This window comes from Rana temporaria, chromosome 3 (genome assembly GCF_905171775.1).
Source record: "Rana temporaria chromosome 3, aRanTem1.1, whole genome shotgun sequence".
NCBI lineage: Eukaryota > Metazoa > Chordata > Amphibia > Anura > Ranidae > Rana > Rana temporaria.
The window spans coordinates 190,024,004-190,043,265 of NC_053491.1; the positions used below are offsets into that span (position 1 = coordinate 190,024,004).

At 43.4% G+C, this 19,262-nt stretch overlaps 1 protein-coding gene across 2 annotated transcripts in view; it reads right to left on the minus strand.

Annotated features, from left to right (window-relative positions):
- Positions 1-19,262, minus strand: part of TPH2 (tryptophan hydroxylase 2) — a 335,484-nt gene that overhangs the window by 21,768 nt on the left and 294,454 nt on the right. For both annotated transcript variants that reach the window (XM_040343986.1, XM_040343985.1), the window contains exon 9: positions 17,769-17,864. In XM_040343986.1, coding sequence (XP_040199920.1) covers positions 17,769-17,864 — 96 coding nt within the window. The remainder of the gene's footprint in view (positions 1-17,768; positions 17,865-19,262) is intronic.

Here is a 19,262-nt window from a genome sequence, read left to right on the forward strand (position 1 = left end):
ATAAAAAGTTGCAATGACCAACATTGTATTCTCTAGGGACTTTTCTAAAAAAACATACATAATGTTTGGGGGTTCTATGTCATTTTCTAGCAAAAAAAATGATGATTTTTACATGTAAGAGCGAAGTGCCAGAATTGGCTCGGATGGGAAGTCGTTAAATGGTGGTAGTTTCTTTGAGCATGTTGTTGCTCACAGGTGTCAAACACAAGGCCCGCGGGCTGTATCCAGCCCTTCAGGCCATTTCATGTGTCCCTCCCACCTCTTCTGCAGCTGCCGGAGAGCTCCAACCCTCCTCTGGTCCTCTTTCAGACCCATACATACGATCGGAAATTCTGACAGCAAAAGTCCAATGTGAGCTTTTGAATGGAAGATCCGACCGTGTGTATGCTCCATTGGACTTTTGCTGTCGGAATTTCTGCCAACAAAAGATTGAGAGCTGATTCTCAAATTTTCAGACGAAAAAAATTCATATTGGAAAATCCGATCGTCTGTAGAAATTCTGACACGCAAAATTCGAGGTGCACTGTGATGTAAGGGAGAGTGGGAGACTCAGCTTCTGATGGTGGGGTGGCTCTTGACATCGAATATAAGGGGAGGGGATGCGCTGGACATTCTAATCTTACAGATAAAACCGGCCCTTTTGAGGGCAATCATAATGCTGATGCGGCCCACGATGAAATTGAGTTTGACACCGTTGTTGTTGCTGGTTTAGGTAGGCTGTGTGTTTACAATTAAAACATTGTTGTGTATATATATATGTATGATCAGACATGGAACAATACAACCTGTTTATCTATGTTACAGACAAGGGGAAAGGCTTTTCCTGCTTTTCCTGAAGAAGTAGGCTTTTGCCTGCTGAATGCATTGAATGCAAATTTTTCATCTCTACTTCATTCAAACTTTGAGTGGCTTATGTTCACCTTGTTATGATATGTATACCTGCAGTACGTGATTTGTAACAACAGCAACATGTTTGATGGATTTTAAAGGTTGACTTTTAACTATGTTAATAAACTTTTGATGTTTTATATATAATTAAAAAAACAAATTATTTTTTTCTTGTGGGATTTTGTTGTTATGTATCTATCCTAGAAAAATTGTGTACTCCACACTGCAAACCAGGGCAACTCTTCCATAATTAACCCTTTCATGACTAGGCCTATTTCTGACATTAGGGCCCAGATTCACGTAGATCGGCGCATCTTTATTTCGGCGTAGCGCAACTCATATGCGCTACGCCAACATAACTTAGAGAGGCAAGCACCGTATTCTCAGAGCAAATGCGCCCAACCTTGCGCCGGCGTAACGTAAATTCGTTGGCGTAATTCAAAGTAGGAAGGAAGTGGGCGTGATCCATTTAAATGAAGCGTGACCCCATGCAAATGAAGGGCCGAACGAACGGCGCATGTGCCGTGACGTGGTCGTATGTCCCGCACCCCTCTGCGCATGCTCACAACTACGCCCGGCATAACCCCTGAGATACGCCGGCCCACCGCTTACGCCCAGTGCATAAATATGCCCAGACATGCGCCCGTCGAGTGCAAAAGTACACCTGTTTGGTTTTTGGTGGTGTAAGTACTTTTGCATTGTGCCATGTCTGCTCCAGCGTCTAGGAGGGATAAGAGCAGGAAGAAGAACTTCTCCCCACAAGAGAGTGCCATTGTGATCTAGGCCATGGATAGGTACGATGCTCGCCTCCATGGGGCAGAGAGTAAAACAACTAGTAAGGCCAAGAGGGATGAGATTCTAATGAAGATCACCACACAGGTCAATGCCCTTGGGAATGAGGTAAGGACCCCCAAGGACATTTTAAAAAAGATGAATGACCTGCGTCGTGTGGTCAAAGAGAAGCTTGGCACAATGAGGAAGCATGCCAGGGGCACTGGAGGTGGACCAGCCTCTGCTATTAGCCTGACTCCTGAGGAGCAGGTGGTTGCCCGGTGTCTTCAGAGGGAGCAAGTGGAGGGAGTGGAGGGCTATGACTCTATTGAACCAGCCTTGAGGACAGGTAAGGGTGTTTTATCTCCTATCTGGTGTGTAGCATGTGAGGGGGTGGAAGGGAACATGTGACAAGTGTGTGGGTACACCAACATGTGAATGTTTTGTGTCATCCACAGATGTGCAGGAGGGAGCGGGGCCATCAAGAGTCATTGGTGGAGGGGACTGCCCAGACCTCAACTCAAGAGGTGGTTGAGGAGGATGTGGTCCATATGGATCAGGAGGTGTGCCTCTATTTGGAGGATTCCTCCCTATTGGCTGGGCCATCTCACACTTCCACCCCCATCTCGTCAAGCCCCTCAGGGTCCATCGCCATTAGATCGAGCCCCTCAGGGTCCATCACCATCAGATCCAGTCCCTCAGGGGCCTCCCCATATACAAGGCCCCAAGCCTCTTCTGGGCTCAGGAAGGCTACCAGGAAGACAAGGGGGGCTCCTGAATTCCTGCCGGAACATTTAGCGAGTGAACAGGACTGCCAGACCCAGCATATGGGGGCATTTGCCGTGGAGATGCGTCATGTGGCAGACAGCCTGGCCTCCACAGGCCACATAAATTACGCACTCCTGGATGTCAGTGGCAACAGTGCAGCGATGGTCACCTGCCTGGGGGAGCTGCAAGCCACAACGGCAAACCTCGTGGCAGAGGTAAAGTCCCTGGCAGAGGCCGTACAGGGCAATACAGCTGCCATTGAGGTGGAGGGGAGGCAGACACGGCTGGTGTAGGCGGAGGCCAATGTGATACTCACCCGCATTGCCATGGCTTTGAAGGGCAGGCAGCCAGCGAGGGAGAGACCAGGGGATACTCCTCCACCTGATGCCCCACCCCCCCCACCCGAGGCTCCCACCAGACAATTAAGAAGCCAGGGCCGTGGCCTTGCCACCAGGCTTGGCCCACGACAGGACAATTGATTGTTTTTTCCCCCTTATATTTGCTCAGGTGATGAGTTTTTTTTTTTTTTGCTCAGGTGATGAGCGTTTATTTTTTATTTTTTGCTCAGGTGATGAGTTTTTTTTATTTATTAATTACTGCACAAGGTCAGTAGTGCAGGCTACAGTGTGACTGGTGTGTGAATGTGGGGGTGACATACCTGCCAGTAAGGTGTGTCACCCTGGGTCGTCGGGGAGAAGTTATCCCCACGACCATGTGAATGTGGTATGAATGGACAGCGACATAATTGGGGCCTTGGCGCGGCGTTGCTGCTCCCAAGTCCTGCATGGTGGACTTGGGCTAATCCAATGTGATGTGGATGTGGTGTGTGTGAGCTAGGGACCACAGTGGTGTGCATGTGTGCATTCTCCTTGTGCCATGATGAATGTGTGTGTTTAACGTGCAAAGATGCACTCCACGAGGCAATTCCTGACTGCTGTTCCTTCAGCAGACGGGGTAGCCTCAGGGAGGGGGGGAATGTCTGGTTCGGGGGTCAGGTCATCACATATGTCAATCTCCAGGCCCTTTCTCATGGCGAAGTTGTGCAGCATGCAACATGCACTGATGATCTGGCACACATCGTTTGGGGAATACAACAGGGTACCCCTGGACTTATCTAGGCATCGGAAACGGGACTTCAGGAGGCCAAATGTGTGTTCCACCACTGTACGGGTACGTATGTGTGCATCATTGTATCTTCTCTCACCTCTGGTTTCGGGATTCTGGAATGGAGTCATGAGATGGGGCCCAAGTGCATATGCAGAGTCACCTGGAAGGGAAAAGACAGGAGGATGTTAGTCGTGCATGTGCCCCTTGTGATGTCTGCATCATGGGGTCGGACAGTCATGCTTGACTCCCATGTCACTCACCAACCAGCCAGCTGTCCCCGTACACATTCTGTTCAAATTCTGTTGGGATGTTGCTTTGACGGTATATGTAGCTGTCGTGGCTGGCCCCTGGGTGTTTGGCACGGACGTGTCATATGAGGCATTGGGCATCGGCTATCACCTGTATGTTGATGGAATGCCAGTGCTTATGATTGCGGTATATGTGCTCTGTGGCACGGGGGGGGCGTAGTGCCACATGGGTGCAATCAATGGCCCCCACGGTGCGTGGGAATCCTGTAATTCTGACTAAATCATTCCTTGCCTTCTGCCGCAGATGCTCATGGGTGGGTCTGATGATTTGGTGGGACATACGTCAGAGGATTGCGGGGACAACCTGGTGCACACATCTGCTCATTGTGGTTTGTGACATCCCAGCCACTACTCCACTTGTACGCTGGAATGATCCACTGGCGAGAAAATGCAGTGTTGCCAGTACCTTGACCAGTGGCTGCACTGCATGTGAGCGGTGTGTCTGGCTAGTGATGTCATCATGCAGGGATGTGGCTAGTTCCAGGATGGCAGCAGTGCTGAATCTGAAGATGCGATACACCTCCGAATCCCCCATGCCAAAGACATTCATGCGCGTTTGGTATACCCTCTCCTGTGCCCTCCTCCTTCTACGCGCCTCTGAACACACTAGTAGTGCTATGACCATGCCTGCCCCTGGCATGTTGGCACACGGATGTGTTGTCCTGCAAGTGTGGTTGCTCAGCTCGTCCGTAACGGTGCTGCTGAAGCTGCTCTCCAGCTGACCTGCGCACGTCTGGTGCAAACTTACCCCTGCTTTATGAGGGGTAACTTTAGGCCGGACGTACAGCTTACGCGTGCCATGGAGAGGTACGATGCCAGTCTGTGTCTACAAGCCGGAAGAGCTGCATCGCAGAATCGGGTCTCCAGGTGGGACGGGAGGCCCGGTTAGAGCGACGGAAGGCAATGGGAGGGGAACTTTTAGCCACATTGGTTGTTGTCCCTGAAAAGCCGACTGCCTGCTCTAAAAAATGGTACCAGGAAGATGCCTGCAGAGTGCGCTCGTAGGGAATGGGTTAATATAGTTTCTATATAGCGTGCCTTGAAAAAGTATGCATACCCCTTGAAACTTTCCATATTTTGTCATGTTACAACTAAGAATGTAAATGTATTTTATTGGGATTCTATGTGATAGATCAACACAAAGTGGCACATAATTAGAAAGTGGAAGGAAAATGATAGATGGTTTTCATTTTTTTTTACAAATAAATATCTGAAAAGTGTGATGCGCATTTGTATTCAGCCCCCATGACTCTGATAACCCTAACTATAATTTAGTGGAATCAATTTCCTTTAGAAGTCACCTAATTAGTAAATATAGTCCACCTGTGTGTAATTTAATCTCAGTATAAACTCAACTGTTCTGTGAAGCCCGCAGAGGTTTGTTAGAGAACCTTAGTAAACAAACAGCATCATGAAGGTCAAGAAACACATCAGACAGGTCAGGGATAAAGTTGTTGAGAAGTTTAAAGCCTAAACTAAACTTAAACACCTAAACTGACAAGCCTGACAAGAGAGCATTAATCAGAGAAGCAGTCAATAGGCCCATGGAGGAGCTGCAGAGATCCACAGCTCAGGTGGGAGAATCTGTCCACAGGAAAACTATTAGACGTGCACTCAACAAATCTGTCCTTTATGGAAGAGTGGCAAGAAGAAAGCCATTGTTGAAAGAAAGCAATAAGAAGTCCCGTTTGCAGTTTACGAGAAGCCATGTGGGCAGAGGTTTACTTCTTCTTTCTTCTTAGAAGAAAACCTGTTGGAGTCTACAAAAGACTTGAGACTGGGGCGGAGGTTTACCTTTCAGCAGGACAATGACCCTAAACATACAGCCAGAACTGCAATGGAATGGTTTATATTAAAGCATATTCATGTGTTAGGCCTCGTACACACGGCCGAGGAACTCGACGTGCCAAACACATCGAGTTCCTCGGCCAGTTCAGTCCTGGAGCCGCCGAGGAGCTCGGCGGGCCGAGTTCTCCCATAGAACAACGAGGAAATAGAGAACATGTTCTCTATTTCCTCGCCGAGGTCCTCGTCGGCTTCCTCGGCCGAAAGTGTACACACGGCCGGGTTTCTCGGCAGAATTCAGCCAGAAACTCGGTCGGAAGCTGAATTCTGCCGAGGAAACTGGTCGTGTGTACGGGGCCTAAGAATGGCCCAGTCAAAGTCCAGACCTAAATCCAATTGAGACTCTGTGGCAAGACTTAAATATTGCTGTTCACAGACGTTCTCCATCAAATCTGACAGAGCTTGAGCTATTTTGCAAAGAAGAATGGGCAAAAAATGTCACTCTCTAGATGTAAAAAAAGCTGGTAGAGACATACCTAAAAAGACTTGCAGCTGTAATTGCAGCGAAAGGTGGTTCTACAAAGTATTGACTGAATACAAATGCATTCCACACTTTTCACATATTTATTTGTAAAAAAAAATGAAAACCATTTATCTTCTTCCTTCCACTTCACAATTATGTGCCACTTTGTGTTGGTCTATCACATAAAATCCAAATAAAATACATTTACGTCTTTGGATGGAACATGGTAAAATGTGGAATTTTTCAAGGGGTATGAAAACTTTTTCAAGGCACTGTAGGTATTAATTGATCATTATATTTATATAAATATATATTATATGCCGAGGTGTAGCTATAATAATTATATTATAGTGTATATTGAATGTTCTGACCCGAATAGAGTTGTCCCTGGTTGCTGCCCTCTCCTTACTCTTGTTGTCTCTGTGTCAGCTCAAAGAGTCTCCTGCATGTTAGCCACATCTGAAAACTTGAGGTGTGGGCCAATAATTCTGAATACATTTGTATAGTTGTATATTTATGTTTTTAATAGTAGCAAATGCTGTTAACGATTTTCTTTCTATTTAGTTACAACTATCAGTACAGATATGTTTAAATAGGTTATGATAAAGAGGGAGGAAACTGCAAATACAAATGGACAGAGTAAATGGCATAAAATATATCAGAAAAAATATGGGGCAATACTACATCATTTAATGTCATGAAAGTGTAAAATAAATGAAGACAGTGAACTTTATTAAAATGTAACAAATCCAAACCAGGTGCTCCTAAAACTAGCATTTTTTTTTAACAGTAGAATTTTAAAGTATAGTAGCCATGAAACCCTTAGCTCACAGGAAGTTGGCAGAATGATTGCAGGCATTATTCAACCTGAAAGACAAGCATCCCTGGATTGGTGACTCGGTGGCTCTCCGGGGGACAACACTGGAGATGAATATAGAAGCCATAGCCCTGCTGGACTTGGGCATTTCGACCATTATTAACACTTAGCTCCCGGCAAACAGTTAAATGAACAGATAAATTATATTATGAATTGTTAACTGTCTTACAGACAAACAAATTGAAGGTATGTTTAGCTAGCTTTGTGATCCTGGCACCCTTACCAGAAGACACGGCCAGATCATTTTCTCCACTGCTTGGTACAGCTCCAATTTGTGACTGGGGAATGGAGGATTATTATCACAATAATGAGAACCAATACTTTACTCATTTAACTTTTCTTTTCTATCAGTAAGTTCTCAGCATTAAAGGTGTTGTACAGGTTTGTTTTTTTATTTTCTAAATAAGTTCCTTGAAGCTAGTGCATTGTTGGTTCACTTACCTTTTCCTTCGATTTCCCTTCTAAATGTTTTTTTTCTTTGTCTGAATTTCTCACTTCCTGTTTCTCCTCGGTAAGCTTGCCCCCATCATCCGAGCTGTTCTGGCTGGGGGTTAGTCAGCCAGAACAGCTTACTGAGGAGGAACAGGAAGTGAGAAATTCAGACAAAGAAAACAAAGAAAAAAAATTAGAAGGGAAATCGAAGGAAAAGGTAAGTGAATCAACAATGCACTAGCTTAAAGGAACCTATTTAGAAAATAAAAAATGAACCTTTACAACCCGTTTACGTCAGACATTCACATATCGAAATTTGACTGGTTCAGCAGGAACAAGCAGCTAAATGTTGATCCATGTGTGGGCAGGTTGACTGTACCTAAATTGATCCATTGATCGACTTAGGCCTCGTACACACGATAGGTTAACCAGAGGACAACGGTCTGATGGACCGTTTTCATCGGTCAAAACCGATCGTGTATGGGCCCCATAGGTTATTTAATCATCGGCTAAAAAAAATCCAACTTGCTTTAAATTTAACTGATGGATTCCTAACCGATAGGTCAAAACCGATCGTTAGTAGGCACAACCATCGGTAAAAATCCAGGCATGCTCAGAATCAAGTCGATGCATGCTTGGAAGCATTGAACTTTTCATTTTTTCAGCACGTTGTTGTGTTTTACATCACCGCATTCTGACACGATCGTTTTTTTAACCGATGGTGTGTAGGCGCGACGGACCATCAGTCAGCTTCATCGGTTAACCGATGACAACGGTCCTTCAGACCGTTCTCATCGCATGGACTGATCGTGTGTACGAGGCTTTAAGTACAACCAGCCTGTCATGGCCGTATCACAATGCTGACCCACCCTCTCCTAAAGTTCTGCTGTTCAAAGAATTACAGGAAGAAGCTAAACATAAAGATTGATTTGGGTACTAGTACTAACTGCACATATACATAATACTTACTATTTTTTTTATAAGAATACATGGTACCTTTAAATGGTAGTTGTTTTACATCTGCTGGCATTCAGGTTTGATGAAAACCCTAAACACGGATGCGCCATGGTCCGTTTTGACACAAATCATGTTTTTACATGGCTCACACTTTCAGAAACAACAGACAAGCCATAAAACGACATGAATCATCTATAATTTATGCAGCTGTCTTTTGTCAGCTGATCACCTATGCAGATGGTGTCATCTCCATTTGTGTCATATATGGAGTATCAAACAATCTCTCTCCACAGGATACTACATTAAAGACTAAAAGCAGAATATCTAAGCTTATACATACGGTCTACGCATCTAAATTACTAGGAACTCCACAATCATGAGACTAAAAATTACATTTAAAATTAAATCAAATGTTTACCAATTGCTATATTAGTACAAAACCATTTTACAATTGAAGCCCTCCTTTACTTTGAAATTTAACTTTACATTTTATGATCAACAAATGCATTCAAATACTGTTGACAGTGCTGGTAAAATAGTCCTCAGTCTGACTATTTAATTCCATGTAATAGAATACCTGTAGCTAAACCTCTGTCACTAAAAAGTGATATGTGCCATATTGTTCTTCGGATGATGGGCCGTGTTGCCTTGTAAAATGGTGATTATTTTTTATGAACTATAGATCTTTACTATAACTAGGTGCTTGAAAGATACTGTCTACTTTGTAATGATTGACTACTAAAGGCTAGAATTTATGCTTTTATTTCCTGAGGGTAATGCACCAAGCATACAATGTTTTTACCTCTCAGGTTAAGAATGATTTGAGATAACTCTTGCACAAGGTTTTTCAGCCAGTACTGCAATTTACACTATGCCCGTAAGACAGTACCTGCAACATAACAAAAGATTTCAACATAATGGTGTATTTATTGTCTGCCTTCAGAGAAATTCTTAAATTGTCATAAACAGCTCTTGTCACTAGTTTAACATTATTTTATATTTGAAAGTCTTTCAGTTGCAAACAACATCATTTATTTTCTTTTATCCTTTTCTTTTTAGTTCTCTCTTTTTTCTTTATTTTATCATATATCTTTCTTCCTAATTTTCCATGTGCTGCCTTTTTGAAACTCCTTTAAAATACACTGTGGATTTTCATTTAATAAATAAGCTGAATTACTTTTTCAGTCAGAGCACCACTGTAAATGAAAGCAAATTGGTACTGAATGCTTTACAGAAAGAACATTGTCACTGATGATATATGATAGTAAAGTTTAAATACATATTAAAGAATATATATAACGGGACATCTGTGAAAACAGAATAAAAACAGAATAAAATATTACCATTAACATCCCATTTAAAACATGTCACTGCCTCCATGTGAGGTGCTTAGCCTGCCCGCTCCAACTACCCCAGTCTGGTGAAATCCTGTCCACAGACTGCTTACCATCACATGGATAAACCATGACATGCTTGTTTATGCACCCAGAGTAGTTTATTTCTTTCACTGCCAGGCCCTAAGCTCCACTTTTAAACTCAGCTTGCCAGACCATTTGTGTAATTTTTTCATTGTTTCTTTATTGTTCCCTTACAGCTTTCAGAGTTTGTAAAAGACCAACAAAACACTTTTTTTTCCATGAAAGCACATGACCTTTAGAATAAAAATAAGGTACTGCTGATATTTAGGGCCCAATGATATTTGCGCAAATAACAATATTTTTGCTAAAAAATACACTTAAATCATTATTAGCAGAAAAAACACAGAAAATTTTACAAAATTCCTACTAAATATAAAAGCTAACCTGTATTGAGTTAATACATAACAAATTTGTGTAAATTATAAAATGTTCACTAAGAATACACTAAAATCATTATTAGTGGATTCATACATGGACACATTTACAAAATATAAAAATGAAAACTGTATTGAATTAATACATTTAAAAAAAATGTACATTTTAAAATTACACCTTTTTTGTGAAATAGTGAAAAATAAAGGTGCACAAGGCAGTAAATAAAAACAATTTACTCTAAAAAGCTAGATGTTACTATTTTTCCCATACAACTTTCAGAATTTGTAAAAGACCCCACAAACCATAGATTTTCTGAAAGCACGTGACCTACAGAATAAACAAAATGCTACAGATTTTTTTAGACCCTGCAATAGTTGCACACATGTTCATCAAATCACAATTTTCATTAAAAATACCAAATATTTGTAAATTTTAAATTGTGTTTTTTTGTGAAATGGTGAAAACTGAAGGTACACATTTACAGCTTTCAGAAAAGACCCCCCCAAACCATACCTTTTCTGAAAGCACACAACCTGTAGAATAAAAAGGTGCTACTGATTTTTTGGGCTCCGCAATAACTGCGCAAATGTTTATCAAATCACTATTTTTGATAAAAATACACTAAAATCATTATTAGTGCAAACAAACACAACATAACTTACAAGATTCCTGCTAAATTGCAACTAACGCATAGTTCACATGTGGCGTACTAAAATGTATGCCTTTAGAGGGTCATGTTTACCTGCACCGGGATGCACAGGTGCTTTGTGCATCCCCGTGTAGGCAGTCCAATTTCTGTTACTTGGGATGCAAGAGCTGCACAGGCGTAGCCGCTTCTCCCAATATGACATCTGAATGGGTGTAGGTGTGGGTGCACGACCCCGAACACAGACAGTGTGAGCTCAGGGGCATGCACCTAGACCTACATGGATGTCAAATTGTGAGCAATGGCTCTGTTCATGCAGTTGCTACATCCCAAATGACATCAATGGGACTGCTTACATCTTTTGAGATGGTAATCCTTTCCGCTCAAGCATAAAGTTGTACTGTCGGTTCATAGATGATTTGCTGTTCATCTGTTCAGGTGACATTAATAGCTTGGAGGAACGTTTGGTTTATTTTAATGACAACAAATTACATTTGTGGTTCACTGGACAGATGAACAGCAAATCCATCCCTTTTTTGGACGTCTCCCTCTCAGGTAAAGATGGCAGGATTATATAAAACTTGTATTTCCTGACAGGGGTTTCCTATGCACTTCTCCCTGCTGGTCCTGGACATCCCTGTCATGTGATTCAAGGCATACCAATGGGACAATTTATAGGGCTAAGGAGTATATGTAGCGAGGACATGGATTTTGAGAAAGAAAAAAAAGGGATATAAGCGATAGGTTCTTTTCACATGGGTACCTTAGAGACGATACAATTCAGAGGAGGGCCCTGTTACAAGACAACAAGAGAAGGAGTCCCTGTATTCTCTATTCCATATAGTCTCGAATTCAGAAAGATTGGGAGGATAATTGTACAGCATATTTCTATTTTGAATGATGATGAGACTTATGCCAACATTTTGTCATAAGGTTTCAAAACAGTGACCCACTCTGAGTAATGCCTTATCACCTAGCTATTAATTAGCTATTTTAGCTGTAATACCAAAACAACATGGTTAGATTTTATAGGCAATTATAAATGTGGGTCCAATAATTGTCTATGTTGCCCTCGTATCATCAGGGGCTTAGGTGTGCACAGGGGGTGTGCCAGGTGTGCCTGAGCACACACAATAACTTGTGTGGTGCAAATTCCCCCTACTGCCTCCGCTTCCCTCAATCTTGCCCCCCTGACCCTGCAGTGCTGCTGGCTTCCCACCTCTCCTCTTCCCGTTGGTGGATGTTTCAGAATGGACAGTGGGGAAAGGGCTAGTAAATATGTAATTTACTGGCCGCTTTCTTTTCTAAATAAATACAGTGAATACACTCACCCACTGTGCTAATTAATAATTGAAGCATAGTAAAATGTGTTTCGCATGGGCACACCCTAATCACCTAGTGCGCATTAGCATTATTTTTCCGTGTGGCATCGGGGAGATCAATGTGCCAGGGCCATATATATGTAGATACACACACGCATGTCTGTTTGAGCTTTGGGGTGCACACCCTAATCCAATAGGCCGCACACACCTATGATCAGGGGGATCAGTTTCGATCCAACATTAGTGGTAGTAATTTTGGTATCAGAACTTTCCTAGATTGCAACACCAGGTACATAATGTATTTAATTGCATGCAAAGCATGTGGAATTCAATATGTTGGACATACCATAAGAAGACTAATGCCGCATACACACGATCATAAATTCTGACAAGAAAAGTTCGATGTGAGCTTTTGGTCAGAAATTCCGACCGTGTGTAGGCCCCATCTGACTTTTTCCGGAATTTCCGACAGAAAAAATTTGAGAGCTGGTTTGCAAATTTTCAGACGGGAAAAGTTCTTGCCGGAAATTCTGATCGTCTGTATGCATTTCCAAAGCGCAAGAAACCATGCATGCTCGGAATCAATTTGACGCAATCTCTGAATCATTGAACTTCATTTTTCTTGGCTCATTGTAGTGTTGTACATCACCGCGTTCTTGATGGTCGGAATTTGGTGTGACCGTCTGTATGCAACACAAGTTTGAGCCAAAATCCACGGTTTTCTTGTCGGAATTTATGATCATGTGTACGCGGCATAAGAGGCAGGTTGCAGGATAATGTTTACGATACTGAAAAGAAACATACCACTAATGTTGAAAAGCACTTCAATGAGGCTCATGATGGAGATACATCCCTAATACAGATTCAGGCCATAGAGAAAGTATTGACACCTAAGAGAAGGGGAGATAATTTTTGAATTCTGTGTAAACATGAAGTATTTTGGATCTTCTTCACTTTACAGACCAGAATTCCCAAAGGTTTGAACTTCGAGTTTGATCTGACACATTTTTATAGCTGAATGGTAAATCAGATCTATTTTTGGGTGGGAATATCTGGCTTTTTTGTTTCTTTTATTTTCTTTAGGGAGAATATATATATATACAGTATATATTCTTTTGTGCATATATGCGCCACAATTTTTCATATATGTTTTTAATTTAAAAAAAAATCAATGTTTTTTGTTCACTTTCAAGTTTATATTTATTTTTTGTGTTGTCACTTACTATACCATGAGCTCCATTTCTGTGCAGGGGGACACTTGAGTGTTGATTGGTACATCTGTGTATCTTGCCTGCACATGTGTGAAGCTTGAGATAATGGTTGCAGTTAACTGATTGTGCACACCTGTTAATATTATTATAGCCGTTTTTGCAAGGATTGAGCGTACAGCCATCCTATCTTTTGTGTTAAATGGATGTCAAATTGGGAGCAACAGCTCTGTTCACGCAGTTGCTACATCCCAAATTACATCAATGGGACTGCCTGCACAGAGATGCACGGAACACCTGTGCATCCCTGTACAGGTTAAACGTGGCCTTGCAGAGGTGTACACTGTGTATGCCCGGTATAAACAAGGCCTTAGGTCCCTTTCACATGAGCAGACCGATCAGGTCCGCTTGTCTGTTTTTTCAGACAGACCCAATTGGACAATCCATTGTTCGCTATAGGGAGGCTGATGCAAATTGACATGTGTCTATTACATATTCAAAATAATCACATCATCACAGGGTGGTACTGTGGATGTGTGTGAAGGTAGCAAAGTGCCACATCCTAATCAATCTGGACAGTATATCATGAAAAAACCCGGTCTTTTTAGGCACTGTACAACAGAATTGTTTTTTACAAAAATTTATATTTTTATTTCATATATAAATCACCTTAGTGGGGCTACACTATTCTATCTGTTATTATTATTATAGTTATGATGTATATGTATAAAGTATATACTAATCTTGAAAAAGATTCTTATTGCATACTTTTGTCTATTTAGAATATGTATTCAAGCGCCTGAATAATCGCTATGGCGAAACATGTTGAGCTTCAACAAGCTACGTTAACCCATGATAATCCCCCTTGGACTTTGCAGCCTTATATCTTCTGGCTGAAACAGTGATTCATCTATGGGATTGGCAGTGTTGTAAGTAACGGTGTTTAAATAAACGCCGTTACCTAACGCAGCCCCTTTTGAGGGGAACGAGTAATCTACCTGATTACTCTTCCCCTCTCGGCAACGCCGTTCCCATTACTTGGGCGGCGTTACCGTAATTACATTTATAGCGTGCGGGGGGCAGAGGGGGTGATGTCATGTGGCCACTGGCCTGAGCTGGCCTGTAATTGGGTCACAGCGTCAGGCGGCCGGGTCATGTGGCCACAGAGCTGGCCTGTCTCTGTGATTGCTGGTAGGCGGACCTCCCAATCCGGCTTCAGAGAACACGGACGGAGATGCTCATGCCTTCCCTCTAGCAGCAGCGTTGCTGGTGCGGGCCGCACCGGGTGACACCCGCCAGGGGGGTGAGTGACACTAGGGGCCGGGATAACGAGGGGAGCAACAGTGTGTGTCCCCGGGTTTCCAGCACAGTGATGGCTGACTGACACTTTAGCAGCTCCTAGTCCTATGTGTCCCAGCCGGCTGCATGTTAGCAGTGTCAGAGCGCTGGGAGATCTCCTTCCCAGGACCCTCCCCTGATCTGGCGTGTCTTCTGATGGGACAGGTGGAGGAGCCTGGGAAGGAGATCTCCCGGCGCTCTGACACTGCTAATATGCAGCCGGCTGTGACAGGAGTGCACCTGTCCTTAATTTCAGCTATCAAATGCATTGATGTGTTGCCTGAGCCAATGTACTTTAAGCTGGGCTTAAAATGTTTTCAGCTACTTGTATGAGTATCTACTGCTTTACAGAGACAGTAACATGTTGCTGTCATGGAAAAGGCAGAAGAAGATGGTGGTGCTCAGTTGAGTTTTTAAGTTGTTTAAAGCTGAATTCCAGATATGCCAATTTTTACATAGTTACATTGGTCCAGCCTGGATCAAAGTAAGCATACAGTATCTCACAAAAGTAAGTACACCCTCACATTTTGGGAAATATTTTATTATATCTTTTCATGCAGGGGGGGTGATTTGTGCTGAGAGGGGGTATATGAGGGTGATGACTTGTGCTGGTAGGGGGAAATGGAGGGGAAGTAATGTGCTGAGACTGAGAGGGGGTATTTGTACTGGAAGGGGGCATATGGGGGTGAAGATTTTTGTTGAGGGGGGAATATTGGGGGGATTGTGCTGAGAGGGGGGATGAGGGAAAGAGGAATTGTGCTAGGAGGGGGTATATGGGGGTGAGGGGCACTCTGCACATAGCTCTTTATACGATGGGGGGGAGGGATGGGGTGACACCATGTTTTACCGCACCAGGTGACACAGTGGTAACATGTGCCTGTAACATGCCTCACTGTGCCTGTAACAGGCACAGTGAGGCATGTTACAGGCACAGTGAGGCATGTTACAGGCACAGTGAGGCATGTTTACAGATGGCACAGTGTCGTCTTATACGCCGGCAAATAAAAAGTCAGTTAATTTGCTGAGTAACTAGTTACTTTGCCAATAAAGTAACTGAGTCACTAACTTAATTACTTTTTTGGACAAGTAACTTGTAATTGTAACTAATTACTTTTTTAAAGGAAGATGAGCAACACTGGGGATAGGTTAGAGCCTTGACCCCATAGTACCCTGTCTTTTGAGTATCCAATTTTTTCTCTGATCTTTTAAACAACATTCTATGCCATTTACATAAGAAATACAAATTGTTTACACCTGCCTGCATCCGATCCGGTCCGCCAAAAACAGATGGATAGGGAGTCCGTCTAGCAGATTGTATCGGATTACAATTGGATGAAAATGGACAGGCAGTCCATTTCCATCTGACCACCCCATAGAGAACAGCGGCCTGCGTCTGTGTCTGCTCTGTATCAGCGGAGTGGAAACAGATCTGCCATCCGCCTGCTCAGTGGGGATCAACGGATCGATCCCCCGCTGAGCAGGTGGAGCCGCTTGACAGAGTCCACTGCATGTGAAAGGAGCCTTACTATGGGTTTTATTTTTATTTTTTTATATTTTTTAACTTATTTTTTTTACAATAAAATTTTTTGATATTTCGTACTTTTTTCTTTTGGTCTTTGGTGAGATATTTAGAGGTCTAAACAGAGCCCTGATGTCTATTTTTTGAGACAGATAAAGGAACTGAAGACAGTCCTGGTGAGACTGGGGCCATTGTGGGGGGGGGGGCAGAGTGGCGAGGGGACATAATTTTATCCCCTCTAAGCCCCTGCAGCACCTGAAGCCAGCGGGAGAGGCAGCGGAGGCAAGCCGGTGGCTCGAGGGATCAGGTTTGAGGGGGGGTGTGGATCGATGTGGGGGAGGAAATCAGTGCTGGGGGGTAGCTTTTTTGGAGCAAAATTTATGGTGGGAGGTAGAGAGGCTGGAGACAGGAAAGCGGCGGCATTGGGGGGGTCACATTTGAGGTGAATAACTCTGATCAGCGGATTGTAATAAATAAATATATATAAATATATATATATATATATATATATATATATATATAGGTTTGTTCAGAAGTCTGCTGAACAATTCTGTCATAAGTTTATAGTCACTGACCATGAGCTTATATGAGAGATGGTGTAAGGACCTGGCCAGCTGGAAGCAGTGCTGTATGTCTATAGGCCATACGGACCTGGCAATGACAGGGTTAAAGCCTCATCTGGAAGCCTGCTAAGAATTCACTGAGGCCTCGTACAGACGAGAGGATATCCGCCAGGACCGTTTCCAGCGGATAAATCCTCTGGCGGATTTGGATCTAATGGCTGTACACACCATCAGATCGAAATCCCTGCGGAATACATCCGCGGTGACGTGGCCGCGCCGTCGCCGCGACGATGATGCAGCGATGTGCGTGACCCTGGAAGGTAAATACTTCCACGCATGCGTCGAATCATTACGACGCATGCGAGGGATGGGAGCGGACGGACTGATCCGGTGAGTCTGTACAGACGACCGGATCAGTCCGCTGGACTGGATTCCAGCGGATAGATTTTGTAGCATGCTACAAAAATTTTATCCGCTGGGAATCCGTCGGCTGGATTTTTATCCGCCGAAAATTGTCCGCTCGGGCCTACACACGACCGGATCTATCCGCTGGAACTGATCCGCGGATAAATCCCAGCGGATAGATCCGGTCGTGTGTACGGGGCCTGAGAGTCTGAAAGGTGCAGCAGCTGTATGGATTTTTACACACATTCAAGTGTGAGCTTGAGTACTGGGATGAATGAATGGCCCTTAACGGAATCTGTCAGAATTCAGGGCTATAAAATAGCTACCCATTTTCTCCACAATATAGGGAGGATATGTTCTGTAGTCCACAGAAAAAGTTTGGACCAATGTACCCAATATCGGTCAGAAAAGATAGAAGGAAGTTATAAGCTTACCACATTTCTGGCAGGATCCGAACTACCATCACTAGCACATTTCTATGAGTTACTGGCTGAAGTTTACGTTCTGACAATGAGGTCTACCATGATGTTTGGCCACATTCTGCTTGTATCAACTTACTTTCAGTTCCCCAATGGAAGAGAGCAGTCCTGCACCATATGCGCGTAACTGTCCATCTTGTTTGCAAAGACCAAATTCAATAGTAAAAAAGTAGCACTGGAAAGCAAACAAAATAACATTGCATTAGAAAATTCAACAGAATGGCAACAATGAGAGAAGCTGTAGTATAACAATTTTCAGTAAGAAATGCATATTATTATTGTTAATAATATCTAGTCATTCGAGAAAGCATGGATTCGTTATATAGGTGGATTCAGAAAGACTTAGGCTGGCGTATTAGTAGATACGCCAGCCTAAGTCTGAATGTGCGCCGGCGCTAATTTAAGCGTATTCTGGAAACCGAATACGCTTAAATTAGGCTCAGATACGAGCGGCGTAAGTGTCTTACACCGTCGTATACTGAAGTGTAATTTTTAGGCTGACCGCTAGGTGGCGCTTCCATTGCGGTCGGCGTAGAATATGTAAATCACTAGATACGCCTGGCCGACGTAGTACAGATACGCCGTTTACGTAACGCATTATCAGACCTAAAGACATTCCATCAAATAGCTAGAATAGTAATGTTAAGTATGGCCGTCGTTCCCACGTCGAAATTCGAAAATTTTACGTTGTTTGCGGAAGTCGTCCGTGAATAGGGATTTACGTCATTTACGTTGAAACCAATAGGACCGTGCGACGTACTTTGCCGCAATGCACACTGGGATATGTAGGCGGACGGCGCATGCGCCGTTCGTAAAATACGTCAATCACATAAGGTCACCCCCCCATTACTATAAAACACGCCACCTCAGCTAAATTTGAATTAGGCGCCATTACGCCCGCCCGATTTACGCTATGCCGCCGTAACTTAGCAGGCAAGTACTTTGTGAATACAGTACTTGACTTGTAAACTTACGGCCGCGTAGTGTAAATGCCATACGCTACACCGCCGCAACTATGCGCCCGCCATCCTGAGCTTTACACTACAACCCCCTTTGATCATTGAAAATGTCCCAGTTTTGCTTTTGTAGTGAGGATCCATGGATATTCTGCAGGCATCTCTCTGTTTATTACTTATGATGTGCCTACCATTCTACCAACTTGTACGTCCACCATTCCCAAGTAGTGTTGGGCAAATGGTTCGGGCCGATCAATTGGCTGTTTACACCGTTCGGGGAACACCAGAATTTGCAGGGTGTTCAGCGGGTGTTTGCACTGCACAGTGCATTGTGCAAGCCTGATTGGGCAAAGCTTTGCCCAATCAGGGCACAGTAAAAGCTGGTTGTTAGGGAATGGGGCTGGGAAGCTGGCTGCGGCATCCTTAACAACCGATGAGTCATCAACTGTCAATGAGCTTCCCGCTGACAGCTGAATAAAAAAAATAACATTTGCATGAAAAAAATTGTAAAAATGGTGTGGGGTCCTCCTCCCAGTTGAAGGGTCTGGTATGGATTTTACGAGGAACCTCCTCCAGATTTTTTTTTAAAAAACAACGTGGGCCCGACCAAAATCCAT